General features: G+C 39.8%; 1 protein-coding gene across 3 annotated transcripts in view; it reads right to left on the reverse strand.

Moving 5' to 3' along the window:
* The window catches only part of TRPM6 (transient receptor potential cation channel subfamily M member 6), a 191,138-nt gene that overhangs the window by 35,352 nt on the left and 134,051 nt on the right, over nt 1-21,735 (reverse strand). For all 3 annotated transcript variants that reach the window (XM_006057219.4, XM_045165067.1, XM_044939956.2), the window contains 6 exons: nt 18,241-18,369; nt 16,660-16,911; nt 11,668-11,842; nt 11,351-11,465; nt 7,482-7,675; nt 4,522-4,654 (listed from right to left, as the gene is read on the reverse strand). In XM_006057219.4, the coding sequence (XP_006057281.4) occupies nt 4,522-4,654; nt 7,482-7,675; nt 11,351-11,465; nt 11,668-11,842; nt 16,660-16,911; nt 18,241-18,369 (998 nt within the window). The remainder of the gene's footprint in view (nt 1-4,521; nt 4,655-7,481; nt 7,676-11,350; nt 11,466-11,667; nt 11,843-16,659; nt 16,912-18,240; nt 18,370-21,735) is intronic.

The raw sequence follows: 21,735 nt of genomic DNA on the forward strand, positions 1-21,735 counted from the left end.
GTAAAATATAAAACAGACTTAATATGTTCTCTTTCCACTTTTACAATTCACCTAACTCTGTAAGGATACAGATAATCTCTTTTCAGAGGTAGGCAAACATACAAATGTCTTCCTAATGTCTTCTCCCTCCCTCTTCAAACTACTGCTCAGTTACTGCCAGAAAATATTCTTCCCTCCCTGGTAGCTCAGACAGTAAAGAATCTGCCTGCAAGGCAGGAGACCTGGGATTGATCCCTGGGTCGGGAAGATCCCCTGGAGAAAGGAATGACTACCCACCCCAGTATTCTTGCCTGGAGAATCCTATGACAGAGGAGCCTAGTGGACTACAGTCCATGGGGTCACAAAGAGTTGGACACAACTGAGCAACTAACACTTTCAGAACGACCTCAATAAGGACCATCGTGTAAAAAGAGGGCTCGTGAAATAGCTCTGTCAAAAAGGAAATTTGATCAACTGTGTTTTGAAATTAAATTAGGGCTTCATAATCAAATTCTAGAGCCTTTGAAAGCATCTAGAATATTTTTTAGAAGCTGCTTACCCATCTACCATCTAATCCTTCTCTACTCAAACACCAAGAAAAAAACTGAAGAAAATGTAATAGCATATGGTGATTACTGGTCTTCAGTTTACTATTATTACTATGATCAAGTTTCACTCTGTATTCACTTGACTCATGATATTACCTTCTCCTAGTTTTCATTATTCTCTTCTGATCAATTCTTTTCAGTCTTCTCCATGAGTTCCTCTTCCTCAGCCCATGACACAGGTGTTGACACCTCTCAGCGTGACACCCACTGAGTCTCCTCACTCCACTTGCTTCCTGAGCATAATCGCTTCCTCTCTAATAGTTTTATTTTCCTACAATAGGCAGGTGACTATCAAATTTCCTATTCAAATTTTGCCCTTCGGGCTTCAGAGCCATACACGTAAAGCCTTCCAGACATCTCTGGCTAAATATGCCACTAGAATCTCAGGCTCAACAAACTTAAACCTCATTGCTTCTACCCGATGCCTCAGTCTCTGCCATGCATCTTACATTCCTTATCCCTTCAGTGACACCTTTCACCTCATTACCCTGCCTTAGATATTATTCATCCTGGACTCCATCTACTCCCTTATCACCACATCCAATCCTTAACTCTTCTCATGAATTGTCTTCTCTAAAAATGTCTTTATTTATCCTCTCTGCTATGCCCTAAATGTTTGTGTCCCCACCCAAAATTCACATGTTGAAACTTTAATCTTCAAAAGTGATGGTGTTGGTACATGTGGCTTTGGGGAGATGATTAGGTCATGAGGATGAAGCCCTCATGAGTGGGATTAATGCTCTATTTTATAAAAGAGACTCCACAGAGCTCCTTAACGCCTTCTACCACGTAGGGATACACTCAGAAGTTTGTAACCCAAACAGGGCCTTCACCTGACCATCCTCAGACCCTGATCTCAGGCTCCCAGCCTCCAGAACTATGAGCAATAATATTCTGCAGCTTCTAAGCCATCCAGTCTGGGAAATTTTGTAACAGCAAACCAAATAGTTTAGTCAATCCTAAAAGAAATCAACCCTGAAAATTCATTGAAGGACTGGTGCTGAGCTGAAGCTCCAATACTTTGGCCACCTGATGCAAAGAGCTGACACATTAGAAAAGAACCTGATGCTGGGAAAGACTGAAGGCAGGAGGAGAAGGGGATGACAGAAGACAAGATGGTTGGATGGCATCACTGACTCAGTGGACCTACGTTTGAGCAAACTCCAGGACATGGTGAAGGACAGGGAAGCCTGGTGTGCAGCAGCAGTCCATGAGGGCACATGAGGATTCAAGTCCACGAGGATTTGAAATAACTCAACTGGAATTCCATCACCTCCACTAGCTTTGTTAGTAGTGATGCTTCCTAAGGCCCACTTGACTTCATGTTCCAGAATGTCTGGCTCTAGGTGAGTGATCACACCATCATGATTATCTGCGTCATGGAAATCTTTTTTGGATAGTTCTTCTGTGTATTCTTGCCACTGCTTCTTAATATATTCTGCTTCTGTTAGGTCCATACCATTTCTGTCCTTTATTGTGTCCATCTTTGCATGAAATTTTCCTTTGGTATTTCTAATTTTCTTGAAATTTTCCTTTGGTATCTCTAATTTTCTTGAAGAGATCTCTAGTCTTTCCCATTCTATTGTTTTCCTCTATTTCTTTGCATTGATCGCTGAGGAAGGCTTTCTTATCTCTCCTTGCTATTCTTTGGAACTCTTCAGTCAGATGGCTATCTCTTTCCTTTTCTCCTTGCCTTTCATTTCTCTTCTATTCAAAACTATTTATAAGCCCTTCTCAGACAACCGTTTTGCCCTTTTGCATATCTTTTTCTTGGGGATGGTTTAGTCTTGATCCCTGCCTCCTGTACCATGTCATGAACCTCCATCCATAGTTCATCAGGCACTCTATCAGATCTAGTCCCTTATCTATTTCTCACTTCCACTGTATAATCATAAGGGATTTGATTTAGGTCACACCTGAATGGTCTAGTGGTTTTCCCCACTTTCTTCAATTTAAGTCTGAATTTGGCAATAAGGAGTTCATAATCTGAGTCACAGTCAGCTCCCAGTCTTGTTTTTGCTGACTATATAGAGCTTCTCCATCTTCAGCTGCAAAGAATATAATAAATCTGATTTCGGTATTGACCATCTGGTGATGTCCATGTGTAGAGTCTTCTCTTGTGTTGTTAGAAGAGGGTGTTTGCTATGACCAGTGCATTCTCTTGGCAAAACTCTGTTAGCCTTTGCCCTGCTTCATTCTGTACTCCAAGGTCAAATTTACCTGTTACTGAAGGTATCTCTTGACTTCTTACTTTTGCATTCCAGTACCCTATAATGATACTTCGGCCACCTCATTCGAAGAGTTGACTCATTGGAAAAGACTCTGATGCTGGGAGGGATTGGGGGCAGGAGGAAAAGGGGACCACAGAGGATGAGATGGCTGGATGGCATCACTGACTTGATGGACGTGAGTTTGAGTGAACTCCGGGAGTTGGTGATGGACAGGGAGGCCTGGCGTGCTGCGATTCATGGGGTTGCAAAGAGTCGGATACGACTGAGCAACTGAACTGAACTGAACTGACCCTATAATGAAAAGGATATCTTTTGGGGGTGTTAGTTCTAGAAGGTCTTATAGGTCTTCATAGAACCATTCAACTTCAGATTCTTCAGCATTACTTGTTGGAGCATAGACTTGGATTACTGTGATATTGAATGGTTTACCTTGGAAACGAATATTTTCATTACAAGAAGAAAATCTGTAACTGTGTATGGTGATAGATGTTAACCAGATTCACTGTCATGATCATTTCACAGTACACAAATGTCAAACTATCATGCTATATGCTTGAAACTAATATATTGTTAGGTTAATTACAGCTAAGTTTGAAAAATGCAAATAATTACATGCAATCTTTCATTATTTTAACACCTACAATTAGTAATACATGCACAGCAGCTTTGATCTTACTAGACTCTGAGTTTGTTCACTTTCTCCAACACATCTCCTCTTTCCTCAAAACTCTGAATGGCCTTCTTACACTAATTCCCCCCACAATCACACTCATCCACAGATACCCTCCCTGATGATTGCCCTGGTTCCTGCAGCCTGGCTGCATCCTTCTCCTGGTCCTCTCCACATCCTCTCCTGGTCCCCACCATTAACTCCCCTTCCCAAGTACTTCACTCAGCAAATCACTTCTTCCCTCTGGCTCCTGCAGCTCCTCCCATTTCCAGGAACAAACACATTAATTTTGTTATTGCCACATAAAACAAAAGAACCCCACCATGTACCCATACCCTGCTTCAGAGGTAAACTTCTTACAAAATCTGCCTCTGATCTCTGTCTCTTCTATTCACCCTCAACTGCCCTCAACTCAATGCACAGGTGCTAGTCGGGCTCCCTGAGAGCTCCATGACTCCCAGTGCAACCGGTACCCTGCACCTGCCCTCTTCAGGACCAACCTACTGCTCCTGGACACATCCGCATCCAGTTTGGGGGCACCATCCCACCTTCCTCAGGTCTCTCCTTCTCAGCTGCCTCAAAGTGGTCCTCCTGCACCAGGCTCCCCAGACAGTCCAACCTACCCAACCCAACCCAACTTCAGCAGACCCTTCACTGCAATCATTCCCTATTCCCTTATACTACTTGTTTTTCTTCATTGCTCTTTTATGGTCTGGCATTAATTACATATTTCTTTTTTGTCCTCCATTCCCATCACCCCTCCACATGCACGCACTAGAATGTAAGTCCTACAAAGGAAGGGCCCCTGGTCTCATCCACCATTTAGCTCCTCTAACTTATAAGACTGTCTAGAACCCAGCAGACGCTCAATAAATGTGCAATGATTACAAGAATATTACACACTACTTGAGAAAATTTTAGAGAATCAAAACCTCGGGTTTTAAAAGTAGACCTTCTACTTTTTTCAGCCATTCTAGTAAGAATCAGCTTCAAGTAGCAGCTTAGGGGGTGAAAATACATATAGAACTTTTACCTGTCTGATGTCACTCGGATTTGTTCCTCACAACTACAATTCAGATCTTCCATCTTCTCGTGGAAGTACTTTTCCACACACTGTTCTTCAAAATCGTGAAGTTTTTTCAGATCCTCCTTACTTAGGTAGAGTTCTGTGGAAGTAAGTATAGTATATAAAAAGAATCATCATTCCCCCTCCATAGGAAGCTGAGACCACGTCTGAGTGACTTTTCTTCCACTGGTGTTGAAAATGAATACAACTATAGTTTGTGTGAGAATAGTTTACGGCCTTGTCACATTGTGTTACTAACACTAATTGGGACGCACTATCCACCAACAACTGGAAGCACCAGGCTGAGTCTCCTAGTTGGTTTATAAACTGAAGCGGGGGTTTGGAGGTGACTCATGTGGATCAGATACTTTATCTTCAAAATTTTCCTAAGTTAGAATACTTTTACACATAAAAATCTATCATATTTATATGCTTATGGCAGTTCCTCCACCAACTATTTAAACTGTCAAAATGACAACACGTAACCCACAGGTTAAAATCAAGGTTAGAAGAAGTCTACGTCTATTTCAGAGAATCTAGTAAGTGTAAGAAAGTTGTACCTTGTTGCACTGGGTTTATATAGGCACTGAGTTGGTATACACTAAGTTCTTCTATTAAAAAAAGATATTATTGCCAGTACTATTAATGGCCAATCAAGGCTACACATCTTCATTGACAATAACTAATTCATTAAAAGACACATCATTTCATGATGTTATGAAACTAATGCAATCTATATCAAATTTCAGTGATCATATGTGATATACCACCTTGACTCTTACCTAACAGAAAAAAACATTATCTTTTAAGCAAGTTCCTAATACTTGTTAAATATAAAAATACTGTTGCAAAAAGGGTAAAATTGGAATGTTTTCTTCCTTCAACCATTTCACGTAAATTAGGGGGAAAAAAACAAGAAAGAACCATTAAAGTTCTCCAGAATTAATTAGAAATTCAAAGGTTCTAGAAGTTATTTAAAATGCAAATTAACAAAAATATTAATTTTAGAGGATAATTAAAAGAAAATATTCAACCACAAAAGGTGTTCACAATGTTTTCTGAGTTTTACAGTATGGAAGAATTTTTCAGGTACAAAAAAAAAAAAATCCAGTATCTCCCCATCCCCACTCAGCTCTAAATTTTTGTTTGTATTAAAGAATCTTGTATGAGTAAGGGACTTTAGAATTGTGTGATCTGACTTCGGTGGATTCCCGAGAGCAAATAATCCCCAGAGCAATTCCAGGATAGCCATAGGTACAGCTAGAAGTATGTGACATTTTCTTGCAACTGTCCACCAGGTGGCACTGCTACCCCGTGTGCAAACATTCTGAACCGGATACAGAGGCTCAAAGGCAATCTCACAAAAATATAGAATTTCCTCTAAAACTCAGGGTGAGTGCACCTCTACCCATCAGAATATTTCCTGAAGTTTTATACCAGAATCACCCTATAAGTTCATATCAAGATAAGCTCAGGAAAGGGTTTTTTGGTATGGTGCTATAAAATCTGGCCAAATCCTAGTTAATTCCAGGATCTCTCAAGTGGTTCACGCTCTCCTGTTAAATTATTCTGGGATGGCACTCTATTAGAAGATGAAAAATTATAATATAATTATAAGCCTTTAAGTTAACTTCAGCTGTGCTTTGACTTCCTTATAAAGGCTGAATCTCTTGAGGGAAAGAAATGGAAAGGAAAAATAAATCAGTACAGTGGTTCAAGAAGAGAAAAATACTTCACAGAGTCAATTACCAGCAGGAGCAAAAGCATGTCACCCTGTCAACCTTGTGATAACACCTGTTAAGGGCTCACCAAAATGTACAGATAGTCCACAATTCCATATCTGAAACTCTTGGAACCAGTCTGTTTCAGAATTCAGAAGTTTACTTTTCTAGTTTTGGAAATGTAATATAATGCATATGCCATAAATGAAGTAAAATCCCTAACTGGGGCTAGAGCAATATTCTGAAATTAAACACATTATTTCTGCAGCAAAATCAATGAGTATTCCTACTACAAGGGATAAAGAGGATAAGTGGCTTACATTAGTCCCATTAGCCTCTTCTACCCAGATGAGTCTTTCTCTAACTTAAGAAGAAAAAGACTTTCCATTTTCAGATATATTTTGGATTTAGGAATTGAGATAAAGGATTGTGGACTTATGCCATTTCCTTACTATATTTAGGAATTATCTAGAAACGGGCCTAGTACCAACGGACCTAGAGGAACTACAAAAGATCTGTAAACCAAAAGAATGAATTTCTCTTAAGACGATTAGTATGACAGTTATATCATGCTGTCAAGATATGGATAAGCAAAATGAACTAGGAAAAAAATCTCAAAATGTGTCGAGTTAAGTTTTGCCAAAAAGAGAGAGAAACCACATTTCTGCATCTTGAGTTGAAGTTCCTGAAAATATGAGACATCTATAGAGAATGACCTCCACATTCTGTAAATCAGAGAACCAGAGAGCCTTGACTCTAGTGGATAAGTTAGACAAAGTCTGGTTTATCTATTTCCCTTAATCCACAAGACCTGTAACCTTTCAATTTGGATTCCATCTTCACCAACAAAGAATAAGTATGGGTCACTGGGACCACTACTCTCTAGGAGCTACTCTGATGACCTCCCAGTTAAGCAGAGAAAATACAGGTTTTCCAGATGACAAAAAACCTTTACAAATCCAAGCAGAGATTCTGTTCCTACCCATTTCTTTCTTTCAAACTATTAATTACTCTTAGCAAAAGATACTATAACCACATGAGATCAATGTATTTACTTAGACCCAGGTTCCCAACTGATAGTCTTTTAATTTAACTCCCAGAGCCTTCCAACCTGAGCCCTGAATTTAATCGAAAATGTTCAGGTGTCTTCACCTTGGATCTCTGCTCTTTACTTTCTTTCTCCTGTGCCACCAATTAAAAACTTACTTAATCCAACATCACCCTCTTCTTGGTCACTTGGAGCTTGGTGCTGGCAAAGACGGCGAAGTAGGAGACCAATGTGACTCAGCAGGATAAAAGGTGGGGGCAGCCAAGGCTTTTCATGGTAGGTCATGATGTAACGATAGCGATTATATTTCCACAGGTTATTTGAAATGGATTTCAGATCTATGTAAACGTTACTGTAAGTAGCAGTAAAAGAGGGACAGTGTTTTAATACAGAATCCTGAAACAGGACAGTTAGATTACTGCTTTATTTTCCAGCTTATTATTGGTTCACCTGATGTGACCAGTAGTTAGCCAATAAAAATAATATCATCACATTTATGATTCTTCTTCCCCAAACAACACACATTAATCACCCTCTACAATAAAATATGCTAATCAGAATACGCAAAAGGTAGAAATTACAATCAGAGAGAAGAAAATGCTAACATTTTAAATACAATGAACAGAAACTGTCCTCTGGAAGTAACATTATTCTTGATTCACTATCTTTTTTCACATAAGATCTTTTCAGTCCATAAGTCATCCTTAATGATAAACGGTTTTAATGTTCTGCTATATTATCAATCTTATGAAGAGATTCTCCTAATTATCAAATGTGAGAAGTGCTAGAATAACCCTAGCTAAAACATTCAAATGGAAAAAAAAAAGACAAGGCAGGCAATAAAAATCAATTTATCCTAAAAAAAACCAATAAGCAGAACTTTGATTTAGAAGTTAGATCAATTATTTACATTAACTTTATAATAAAAGTAACTTCATATTGGTTGGCTACTTTGGATTTTTTTCCCTTTATTATATCAATTACAATATACAAATAGTGCAGAAAAATATGTTGATGCTATAGAGCTTGTGATGAAGTTGTCATGAGTGGTATCCATTCTCAAGCAATATGTCATCCTTAACTATATAACTTTAAGTCTATAATATGATATGGGTGGGGAGGGCACAAGGAAATATCTGTCTTAATATTTTGCTTAGGCTAATATAGAATTTATTTCTTTAAGAAATATGGCAGAGAAGCACTTAAGAAGGGCAGACAAATTTGACAAATAGAAATGCAAGTAACCCTAAACTGCAGGAATGGTAAAGAGAAGAAACTCAAACTATCCCGGAGAAAAACAGCTCAGGATTGAAGAATGGGGAGGGACTTCCCTGCATCCTGTAGTTACGACTCCATGCTGCCACTGCACAGGGTGCTGGTCCTGGAACTAAGATCCCACATGACACTTGGTGAGATTTTAAAAAGGAGAGGAAAAAGGTAAGGGGAAGTTTCAGATTACATAAGATAGATGAAGGAAGCACTGACAACCGGATTCAACGGCAATTCTTCAAGTGCAGTCACTGAGCCGGCAGCACTAGTAGCACTGGAGAACCTGTCAGAAATACAAATTCTTGGGCCCTACCTCAGAATGGGGCTTCCCTGCTGGCTCAGACAGTAAAGAATCTGCCTGCAAAGCAGGAGACCTGGGTTCGATCCCTGGGTTGGGAAGATCCCCTGGAGCGGGGAGCAGCTTCCTACTTCAGTACCCTTGCCTGGAGAACAAAGGAGCCTGGCAGGCTACAGTCCGTGGGCTTGCAAAAAGCTGGACATGATTGAGTGACTTTCACTTACTCACTCACTCCAGAATGACCAAATTAGCTATCCCTGTCTCAGCGAGTTCTCCAAGTAATTCTCTTGCACAATCAAGTTTGAGGATCGCCTAAGTTCCATGCTACTCCCAGTCCAAGTGTGACTACAGCATGTCTACCAGCAGGTGGCGATCTTCACAGTGTTTGTCAGGCTCTTTGTAACTATTAGACTCTGGAAAGGGGCTTTTGGATAAGTAGTCAGATCTGGGGTTGCTCAACTTGGATGAAAATCCTAAAGGAAATCAACCCTTAATGTTCACTGGAAGGACTGATACTGAAGTTGAAGCTCCATTACTTCGGCCACCTGATGCAGAGAGCCGACTCACTGGAAAAGAGCCTGATAACCGGGAAAGATCAAGATGGAAGACAGGAGGAGGAGGGGGCAACAGTAAGTGAGATGGTTGGATGGCATCACAGACTCAATGGACATGAGTTTGAGCAAACTCCAGGAGATAGTGAAGGACAGGGAAGGACATGGACTGGCATGCTGCAGTCCATGCTGTTGCAAAGAGTGGGACACAACTTAGCAACTGAACAAGAAGAAGCTTGTATGGTTCCCGGTGTGTTCATCGCAGTGACAAGATTGGCCTGTGGGAGGATTTTTCAACCTCTCTTTTGACACCTGCTATTTTTGAGAAACAAAAATCTCATACCCACTGATCTTATTTGAAATGTCAGAATAAAAGCTATAATAATTAAACACCAGCAAATGTTGCAAGTTCATAAAATGGTGAGACTAAAGAGAGATGACAGTTATCATATAATCTTGTAATAATTAATAAGATTTTCCTGATATATGTGCAACAACAGTCGTTTTTTGCCTGTGTTTTTATTTATTTTATCTGCTTTCAGCCGTATCTCCTCTACTTTCTTTACTTAGCTTCTATGCATTGATTTCCCTTTCTCTCTTCAGTACGATAATAAATAAAATACCTCATACAGTGGCTGGCATAAAGGAGGCATTCAGAAAAAACTAGTTCCTTCCCATCATGTCACTTGATTTCTTTCATCCATTAAACTCTTTTCAATGCTTGGGATAAATTCATAGGCAAAAAAGGAAAAAAGAAAACCCAAAGGCAAAAAACCAAACTTGTTCTTGTGAAGTCTGTATTCCAGAATGAGATAAATGGGGGCAAAATAATATATAAATAAATTATAAAATATATTTGGATATATAAGTGAGTAGGATAAAGAAAGAAGAGTAAGGGGGACCAGGCACGCCAAGGAGATGATGGAAGGAAAGGGCAACTGCACTTTTAAATAACATCCTTAGGTTTGTTAAGTGTCATTAGGGCTACAGTGTTGAGAAAAGAATATAGGGGCCAAAGTCAGAAGCAGAGAAATGATTAGGAGGCTTTGCGGTGGTAGCAGTGAGGCAGTGACAGGTGGTTGGACGAGGATCTATTTGAAGGTGGAGTCAAAGGTATTTCTGACAATCTAAACCTAGAAATATGAGAGGCAATAAGAAGGCCAAGGTTTTTGGCCTGAATGACAAAAAAAAAAAGATGAAGCTTTGACAGAAATGTGTGCTCTTCTTTAAAGATGTGGGAACAACTATAAGAAGAATAAGTGTATATTGGGAAAGAGGGGAAATCAAGAGTTTGGACATTTAAAAGCTCAGAAATCTATTATACGTCTGACTGGCAACGGAACAGGGCAGCTGGACCTATAGAACTGGAGTTCAGGAAACAGATGTAGGCTGAAGATACACATTGGACTTTGTCCAGATATAGAACATATATGCAGGAAACTGAAAGAGATCACCAAACTAAGCATAAGCAAAAGGTCTGGGCCCAGCGACAAATCCCAGTGTCAAAAGCTCGGATAGAAGATGATGAACCAGGAAAAGAAGACTGAGAAGTGAAGTGATATTGAAGAAAACAGAGAATGAAATATAATGAGAGCTGATGAAGGGAAGTTATCAAGGACTCTCTAGTCAACTCTTAACTCATCAATTGCTATTCTCCATGATTCCAAATTATTGCTTAATTACAGTGTATGATCTCTTTTAATTCTGTTTTTATTTCAGTCTATTGTTTTTTCTCTTCTCACACTTCGCTACCTTCCTACCAGTGGTCCCATGCCCATATTTTTAAAACCATAAAACCACAGTAATAAAGCATGATATGCATTAAAACAAAGGTTACATGTGACTCTTTCAAAATACTTCACCCATTTTGACTGATACAAAATAACCATATTTGATTAAAATAACCTACTTAAAGAAAGCAATCAACAGGTTCACCATGATGATATATTGCACGAAGAGGTAGACAGCTTGCAGGAATGGAGTAAGAAAAGAACCAGGAGGGCAGGACGGCTGGCTTGAACAAACTGCAAAGAAAGAATTTAAAAGAATGAGAGACAAGGTGAATCACAGTCCTATGACCATGGACAAATATTTAGCACACTGATTTAGCAGAATACCACAAACTCTTGACATTTTTAAGATTCAGATAGTTGTTTTCCAGAGTTCTTTACAACTCTGAGTGTCTACAAGGGTTTGATTTCCACAGTGTTGGAATACTCTACATACCATCTATCTCTGAAGCATAGACTTCTCCATATATCATCCAGTATGGCTCAAATACAATATCTCGGGCAAGGGTCCAGGATGGGGGCTCCTTTGGTGAAAGGATGGCTTTGCGTGCCACTCCAAAGCTCAGGAGGACGATGGCCATGATGATCACAATGTAGAACATGTTTGCTGTCTACAAAAAAGCATGGCACAGAAACAAACTCACAGACTTAGAAAATGAACTTATGGTTGCCAGCGGGAAGAGACAGTTAGGGAGTTTGGGATGGTCATGTACACACTGCTATATTTAAAATGGATAACCAACAAGGACCTGCTGCATAGCCCATGGAACTCTGCTCAATGTAATGTGGCAGCCTGGCTGGGAGTGGGGTTTGGGAGAGAATGGATACATGTATATGTATTGCTGAATCATTCTGCTCTCCACCTGAAACTATCACAACATTGTTAATTGGCTCAGTTCAGTTCAGTCAGTTCAGTCACTCAGTCATTTCCAACTCTTTGCGACCCCATGAACTGCAGCACACCAGGCCTCCCTGTCCATCACCAACTCCCGGAGTTCACTCAAACTCACGTCCAATGAGTCCGTGATGCCATCCAGCCATCTCATCCTCTGTCATCCCCTTTTCCTCCTGCTCCCAATCCCTCCCAGCATCAGAGGCTTTTCCAATGAGTCAACTCTTCGCATGAGGTGGCCAAAGTACTGGAGTTTCAGCTTTAGCATCATTCCTTCCAAAGAACATCCAGGACCTATCTCCTTTAGAACGGACTGGTTGGATCTCCTTGAGTCCATGGGACTCTCAAGAGGCTTCTCCAACCCCACAGTTCAAAAGCATCAATTCTTCAGCGCTCAGCTTTCTTCACAGTCCAATTCTCACATCCATACATGACTACTGGAAAAACCATAGACTTGACTAGACGGACCTTTGTTGGCAAAATAATGTCTCTGCTTTTTAATATGCTGTCTAGGTTGGTCATAACTTTCCTTCCAAGGAGTAAGTGTCTTTTAATTTCATGGCTGCAATCACCATCTGCAGTGATTTTGGAGCCCAGAAAAATAAAGTCTGGCACTGTTTCCCCTGTTTACCCATCTATTTTCCATGAAGTGATGGGGCTAGATGCCATGATCTTTGTTTTCTGAATGTTGAGCTTTAAGCCAACTTTTTCACTCTCCTCTTTCACTTTCATCAAGAGGCTTTTTAGTTCCTCTTCACTTTCTGCCATAAGGGTGGTGTCATCTGCATATCTGAGGTTATTGATATTTCTCCCGACAATCTTGATTCCAGCTTGTGCTTCCTCCAGTCCAGCATTTCTCATGATGTACTCTGCATATAAGTTAAATAAGCAGGGTGACAATATACAACCTTGACGTACTCCTTTTCCTATTTGGAACCAGTCTGTTGTTCCATGTCCAGTTCTAACTGTTGCTTCCTGACCTGTATACAGGTTTCTCAAGAGGCAGGTCAGGTGGCCTGGTATTCCCATCTCTTTCAGAATTTTCCACAGTTGATTGTGATCCACACAGTCAAAGGCTTTGGCATAGTCAATAAAGCAGAAATAGATGTTTTTCTGGAACTGTTTTGCTTTTTCCATGATCCAGCGGATGTTGGCAATTTGATCTCTGGTTCCTCCGGCTTTTCTAAAACCAGCTTGAACATCTGGAAGTTCATGGTTCACGTATTGCTGAAGCCTGGCTTGGAGAATTTTGAGTATAATTGGCTTTACCCCAACAAAAGTGAAAATGTTAGTCACTCAGTCATGTCTGACTCTTTGTGACTTCAGGGACTGTAGCCCACCAGGCTCCTCTGTCCATGGAAATCTCCAGGCAAGAATATTGGGGTGGGTAGCAATGCCCTTTTCCAGGGGCTCTTTCCAACCCAGGGATTGAATCAAGGTCTCCCACATTGCAGACAGATTCTTTACCATCTGAGCCCCAGTATAAAATAAAAAGTTAAAAAAAAAAAATATGGCACAGCCAGAATTTTAGCATAGATTAGAAATTCAAAACAAATAAAATACCTGGAGTCATCATAATTATCGGAGAAGGCAATGGCACCCCACTCCAGTACTCTTGCCTGGGAAATCCCATGGATGCAGGAGCCTAGTAGGCTGCAGTCCATGGGGTCGCTAAGAGTCAGACACGACTGAGCAACTTCACTTTCACTTTTCACTTTCATGCATTGGAGAAGGAAGTGGCAACCCACTCCATTGTTCTTGCCTGAAGAATCCCAGGGACGGGGGTCCTGCCAATAATAAGACTGTCTAGTCATTGACCAAAATACCTAGTCCATGAACAACTGGATTTCCTTTGTCTAAAACATCTTGTTTTCTCTGCAAAATATGCGTTTCAGGTGGCCTATAGAATAATTTAAATGTACTAACAGTAGAGAATCTATGCTTTTTTAAGAAGTGATGAAATATGAATAGCCTTTGATTGGCTAATATCTAACTTTTCATCAGAGATTATGAAAAGAAAAAAATTAGGGTAATTCAAATTAGTAAAATGGCTCCTTATTCCCAGGATTATCTTCAGCAGTATTTAGAGTCTGAGAAAATTGATTAGTCCAAGAATCTGCTAAGTAATTCCAGGCTACTTAGGAAACTGAAGAATTTAAGGGGGAAAAAAAAAAGATGTAAAAGCAACTATAAGATGATGTTTGTTAAATCCAGTGGTTCATTAACTCTCAGTTAGTCTTTGCAGTAAAAGTAAGCCTGATTCAACCCTCCTACAATGTTGGTGGGAATGCAAATTGGTACAGCCACTATGGAGAATAGGATGGAGGTTTTTAAAAAAACTAAAAATAGAGCTTCATTATGACCCTGCAATCACACTCCTGAGCATGTATCTGGAGAAAAACATGATCTGAAAGGATACATGCAACCCAATGTTCATTGCAGCACAGTTTACAATAGCCAAGGCATGGAAGCAACCTTGGGGGTTCCCAGGTGGCTCAGTGGTAAAGAATCCGCCTGCCAAGCAGGAGACATGGGTTCAATCCCTGGGTTGGGAAGATCCCCTGGAGAAGGAAATGGCGACCCACTCGAGTATTCATGCCTGCAGAATGCCATGGACAGAGGAGCCTGGTGGTCACAAACAGATGGACATGACTTAATGACTAAACAGCAATAGCAACAAGAAGCGACATAAATGTCCAGTGACAGAAGAATGGTAGACGACGTGGTGCATCTGAACAGTGGAATATTACTCAGCCAGTAAAAAGAACGAAATAATGCCATTTACAGCAACATGGATGGACCTAGAAGTTGTCACACTGAGTGAAGTAGGTCAGACAGAGAAGGAGAAAGATCATCTGCCATCCCTTATATGTGGAATCTAAAAAGAAATGATACAAGTGAACTTATCACAAAACAGAAAGAGACTCACAGACTTATGGTTGAATGAACTTATGGTTACCAGGGGGAAGGATGGTGGGAAGAGATAGTTATAGAGTTTGGGATGGACATGTACACACCACTATATTTTAAATGGATAACCAACAAGGACCTATCGTATACCACAGGGAATTCTGCTCAACGTTATGTGGCAGCCTGAATAGGAGGTAGTTTGGGAGAAATGGATATATGTATATGCATGGCTGAATCCTTGCACTGTTCACCTGAAACTATGACAACATTGTTTGTCAATCAGCTATACCTCAATACAAAATAAAAAGTTAAAAAAACAAAGTAAGCCTGCTTGTTTTAATGCACAATGGAGGACTGCTTGAGAACACATATAATATACACATGTACCAAACACATGTACTATAATTTTTAAAGGCTCTCTCAAATAATTCATTTCTATTACTAAATGTATTAATACATCAGATCAATCTACTTGTTCACTGTGGCAGAAACTTATACTATGAATTTCCTATTAGCTTCCCTTCCATGAGGCAGGAGCCACATGACCTATTCTGGCCAATGGGCTGTGGAATAATAGTGATTTGACTCACTTCCTCCTCAGAGCAGTTAAAAGCTGCTCCATCCCTTTAAAAGCATGCTCCTCCATGGAATTTTTTCCATCCCTCTGATTCCCTGTCATAGGAAACCTCAGAAGCCACATAATGACATGGGTACGCCCCAAGAAGGAAGGATTTGTGATCCCTCAGTCACTGGATAAGGGCCAGGCTCCATGAGCACCCATCAGTCTTTGCATTAGGAAGAAATAAACTTGTACTGAGTCACTGGGATACATTGGTTACCTCAACATAGATTACCAAGTTAATACCAATGTCACCAAGACCAGAGAAAATATTGCTGGTCTAAAAAAAAAGTATAAAGTAACAAAAATCATCTTTGGTATCCTGGAGGTTCTCCCTTTACTGTCCTCTTCCTCCATCTCAACACAACTCTTCCTTCTCAAGAGCTTGCCCCTTTCCTGTGAGTATTCTAGAAGAAAAAGCAAAGAAGATCTTGAGGTGCTGTCCTTCTTAACTCCTGTGCCAAGTCAGCTGGACAGGACTTATACAAGTGCACAGTGAGCTCAGACAGCAGACAGAGCCAGGTGGTCCAGATTTGAATCCTGGCTCCCCAGCTTACTCCTTTGGGAAATTTACATAAACTCCATTTCCCTGAATGTAAAATGTGGATTATAGTACCCATCTCTTAAAATTGTTTTTAAGATTAAATGAGTTAATATATACAAAGTACTTAGAACAGAGTGTGGCCCACACTAATCACTATTTAAGAGTTGGCTAGGGGTGGAGAGACAAGACAAATCAGTATTTCAGCTTACTGTGCTCAGAGACAAATACGACTCAATCCCCCATCATCTGGCCCTAACCAAAAGGGTAAGGTGCGTATCATAGTCAACTATCTAATATGCTATCCAAGGACATTTGTTAAATATGAATTTAAGTTATACAATAAGTGGTGATGAAGTGTGTACTTCTTTACATAATTTTAAAAGTTAAAATACATTGAATATGAACCATGAAATCAGGTAGAACTGTTAAAATAACACCAGGTTATACAGCAGACAGTACTCACCATTTTTGCAATCATGGTCACATAGGGACCTGCATGTTGATTCACAGCAAAGAAGTCCAGGAGCCGTGAGAACCAGAATATGATGTTGATGCAGTATATCAGTCTTCCCGCTGTGTAGAAAGGTGGGGCACCCCACCGAAAGCCAAATCCCACCAAAAACAGGCCAATAGCCACAGTTTCCATTAAGTTCCAGTACTCGCTAATCCACACCTTCACCTTTTGAGTAAACTTCCCAGGTTCTGAAACACAGACCTAAAATATGACAGAAAGAAAGAAACAAAGAATGTGTTATAACTCAAGAGTCTCATCGATATGATCTTCAATACTTCAACTGTTCATTTACAGAGGAATTGAATCCTGCCAAACCTTAGATCTTAAAGCAGCTTTGGAGATGTAAGTTATCCTTGGGGAATGAATTAAACATTCTATAAATACAGCTTAATGTGACTGTTAATGCTGGTCCACTGTTTAAAAACCCAACCAGAAATTTAAAAAAGGAAGGAAGAAAGAAAAGTTTTTTCTAGATTTGATCAATCCTAAACTAACACAGGGAAACACTGAGACAATTTTAAAACTCGACATTGCAATGGACTATAGCTGCAATGCCGTTTCATGATGAATAGCCTAGTGCAAAGAAATGAAAGAATCCTATAATCTCATCCCACTATTGCTGTTAGTGAACAGTTAGCAAATTGAACGTGACATTAGAACTCACTATTACAAGAAATTACCCCTGCAACAGAATGTCAGACAAACTGAAATGTCAGAGAGTAAACCCATTTTTCCTGAGGCATTAAAAAGAATGGTAGAATTTTGATAACATTTTTCTGCTGAATTGTTTTCCACTGTCTATAAACCCCACAATAGTAACTAGAAGGCAACATAAATATAATTACTAAGACTATATCTACATAATATACAGTATTGGTCATAAGAGCTCTAGGACAAACTCAATATATGTAAATGCACAAAGGTAGAGCTACATATACAGTGATTCTAAAATAGTCTGTTATACTATGTGTGATTACATTATAACTGCATGGGAATATTCATTCCTTTTTTTTTTAAGTGACTCACTATAAATTAAAAATAAAAAGTTTGCTTTGTTTTGTTTCTTGGACTACTTGCCCCAGAGGGATGTTTAGTAGGAACTTTCGAAGGCTATACATGAATTCTTTACCATTGTACAACTTTAGCCACTATGTGACATGAAATCAATAATATGTAAGTAATGTTACAGTATATGAAAATCAATCTTATTTTTAAAAAAAACACTCTGGGGATGGGAAATCTAACAGTTGGAGGGTCTAGTAACAACTAGACACTATCACTCTGTGACTGATAAACACACTAAGATGTCCTCAAAAATAACTGCTTTCAAAGAGCGGCAATCAAGAGAAATTATTTGGCAACAATAAAAGGTTGAGATCAGAAATTTCCCCCAATTACCCTTCTGTAGCATGCCAAGTCAGGATCACTGCCCGCCCCACCTCAACCTTTGACCTCTCCCTTTGCACCACCCCATCCCAGAACACCTCTAGCAGAGATGTACGGAAGACAAAGGGAGAAAGGGTAACTCACCTCCCTGACTTTCTCAATGGCATTGGTGAAGATGTAGATAATAACAAGCCACTCTTGCACGCTGGGCTGGGGCTGCATCTCCACCAACACGGTGTAAGTGAACAGCATAAGGAATGCCAAGTACACCATCTGTGAGGGGGACACACATTTCTTGGTCAGGAGTGAGAGTCATAGTGGAGGATACCAAGCAGACATGGACCCAACTCAACAGAAATCACATGGACTTCAACATGATAGCAGGGAAATATAACTGGGACCACCTGGCACTCAGTCATGTCCGACTCTTTGCAACCCCATAGACTACATGATCCATGGAGTTCTCCAGGCCAGAACACTGGAGTGGGTAGCCTTTCCCTTCTCCAGGGGATCTTCCCAACCCAGGGATCGAACCTGGGTCTCCTGCATTACAGGTGGATTCTTTACCAGCTGAGCCACAAGGGAAGCCCAATATCAAGGAAGGCATAAGAATCCACAGTTCTCTGTTCTATGATTCTGTGGAAGGAAAGAAGAGCACTGTTCCCTAATGCATCAAAGTGGGCACTGTCTCATCTTGTTGGCTCCTGATCAGAATTTTCAGAACCCTGCACATTCTGGCACGGACACAGTCAGGCTAACAACAAGCCAAGAGGGAATCACACACCTTCTCCTCCATTTAAACAGAAAACATGTGTCCTAAGGATGTCAAAGAAGCAGTATTGGTAGGAGACTGTTTCAAATATAATAAGTTGTGATGTTTATTACTGCTGAGAATTTTATTTTATGCTGATTAAAATATCCTGGTTGATAGAAAAGTATTATCTGATTGTGAATCTTTATAATTAAAGGCTGTTGACGTTTTTATCTATAGCACTTAAGCATTCAGCCTAACACATGATAGACAATCAAGAAATGTATGTTTAAGCAGTATGTATATTAAACCTAGATTTCCAGTCTCTTCCAAGAATTAAGGCACAGTAAACACATACACTGGAGAAGGCGATGGCACCCCACTCCAGTACTCTTGCCTGGAAAATCCCATGGACGGAGGAGCCTGGTAGGCTGCAGTCCATGGGGTCGCTAAGAGTAGGACACGACTGAGCGACTTCACTTTCACTTTTCACTTTCACGCATTGGAGAAGGAAATGGCAACCCACTCCAGTGTTCTTGCCTGGAGAATCCCAGGGACGGGGAAGCCTGGTGGGCTGCCGTCTATGGGGTCGCACAGAGTCAGACACGACTGAAGCGACTTAGCAGCAGCAGCAAACACATACACATAGATGTATGGTGATTAACAGCTTTGTGATCTTATCTAACATTCTTATGTCTTACAATTTCCAGAAGTAGAATAACTACACACATTTAAAAATGTGACACATATTACTAAGTTGCCAGCCAGAAAGGCTTTACCAATTTCTCAATCACCAACAAGGCATGAGACAATGCAGCCCTTCAAATATCTTTAGAGACCATACACAGTACTAGCTGATAAACACATATTACAAATCCCAGATCAAAGGGGGAAAAGTGCCTGTGTGTGTGTTCATTCTCATGAGAATCATATTGTTTTAAACTGAATCCTTATTTATCAAATCTTTTTGAGCTCTACCTAAGTTTAATAAGTCTCCTAAGCTTAGTTCTGCATAGAGAATGGCTGAAATCACTTTTGACTATACCAAATTGGCATATACAATATGTGGTATTTCAGGCAGGCATAATGGCTATTAGCATTGCCTACGAGTTCAGAAACTTAATAGAGAAGCATATAAAAAAATTAAGTAAATTCTATACTTCTCTAGATCTGTATTTCATAGTTTTAATATGTTTGATGATCCCGTAGGGACACAATTTAAATAAACTTATACTGTCAAGCAGACGTTTTTTACATCGTTATCACTGGTTTCATGGTGGCCAGACACCAAAACACTGTAGATATTGGTGGTATTACTTCTGACTCTTTCTTTTCTTTCCAAGTTTTAAAAAGATATCCAAAAATGTTTACATTTTTACTTTTTCATCTTACCATTTACAACAAGACATTGCTTTAATAAAGCACACGTACCATAACCTAGCAATGTAACGGTCATGACTAAAATGCCTGTGCTCACAGCTAATGCAGTTCATGTGGTGGGTAGATATGGTTGGCTAGTTTGTTTATTTTCATCCTCATTATTGTTGTTGTTGTTCCATTTGCTTAGGTTGCTCCTGTCTCTAAGAGTTCATAAGCTGGAATTTTCTAAGGAAAAAACACTTGAATACTCTACCCAGTGATGTGACAATGGTTGGGCTTCCCTGGTTGCTCAGCTGGTAAATTATCCACCTGCAATGCAGGAGACCTGGGTTCGATCCCTGGGTTGGTTAAATTCTCTTAACGCTACTATCAGAGTCTCTAGGATTTTGTTGCATATTCACAAAAATGGTAAAACCTGAATCATCTGAATGAAAATTTTCTTTTTGAAAACATAAAAGTTATTTGAACCTATGTACTTATTCAATATGTATATGAAACAAGTGTGTGGTTGGGCAAGGAATATTTTGAAATATAACACATTTACATAAATATCCTCTTATAATGACTTCAAATGTTTTAGAAATATACAACCTTGACTATAAGCAATTTAACTATAGATAAGCATTAGAATCCCAAAGAAAGTCAATGCCAAAGAATGCTCAAACTACTGCACAATTGCACTCATCTCACACACTAGTAAAGTAATGCTCAAAATTCTCCAAGCCAGGCTTCAGCAATATGTGAACTGTATACTTCCAGATGTTCAAGCTGGTTTTAGAAAAGGCAGAGGAACAAGAGATCAAATTGCCAACAGCCACTGGATCTTCGAAAAAGCAAGAGAGTTCCAGAAAAACATCTATTTCTGCTTTATTGACTATGCCAAAGCCTTTGACTGTGTGGATCACAATCAACTGTGGAAAATTCTGAAAGAGATGGGAATACCAGATTACCTGACCTGCCTCTTGAGAAACCTGTATACCAGTCAGGAAGCAACAGTTAGAACTGGACATGGAACAACAGACTGGTTCCAAATCGGAAAAGGAGTACGTCAAGGCTGTATATTGTCACCCTGCTTATTTAATTTATATGCAGAGTACATCATGAGAAATGCTGGACTGGAGGAAGCACAAGCTGGAATCAAGATTGTCGGGAGGAATATCAATAACCTCAGATATGCAGATGACAACACCCTTATGACAGAAGGTGAAGAAGAACTAAAGAGCCTCTTGATGAAAGTGAAAGAGAAGACTGAAAAAGTTGGCTTAAAGCTCAACATTCAGAAAACTAAGATCATGGCATCTGGTCCCATCACTTCATGGCAAATAGATGGGGGAAACAGCAGAAACAGTGGCCAACTTTATTTTTTTGGGCTGCAAAATCACTGCAGATGGTGACTGCAGCCATGAAATTAAAAGACACTTACTCCTTGGAAGGAAAGTTATGACCAACCTAGACAGCATATTAAAAAGCAGAGACATTACTTTGTCAACAAAGGTCCGTCTAGTCAC

This window comes from Bubalus bubalis, chromosome 3 (genome assembly GCF_019923935.1).
Source record: "Bubalus bubalis isolate 160015118507 breed Murrah chromosome 3, NDDB_SH_1, whole genome shotgun sequence".
Classification (NCBI taxonomy): Eukaryota; Metazoa; Chordata; class Mammalia; order Artiodactyla; family Bovidae; genus Bubalus; species Bubalus bubalis.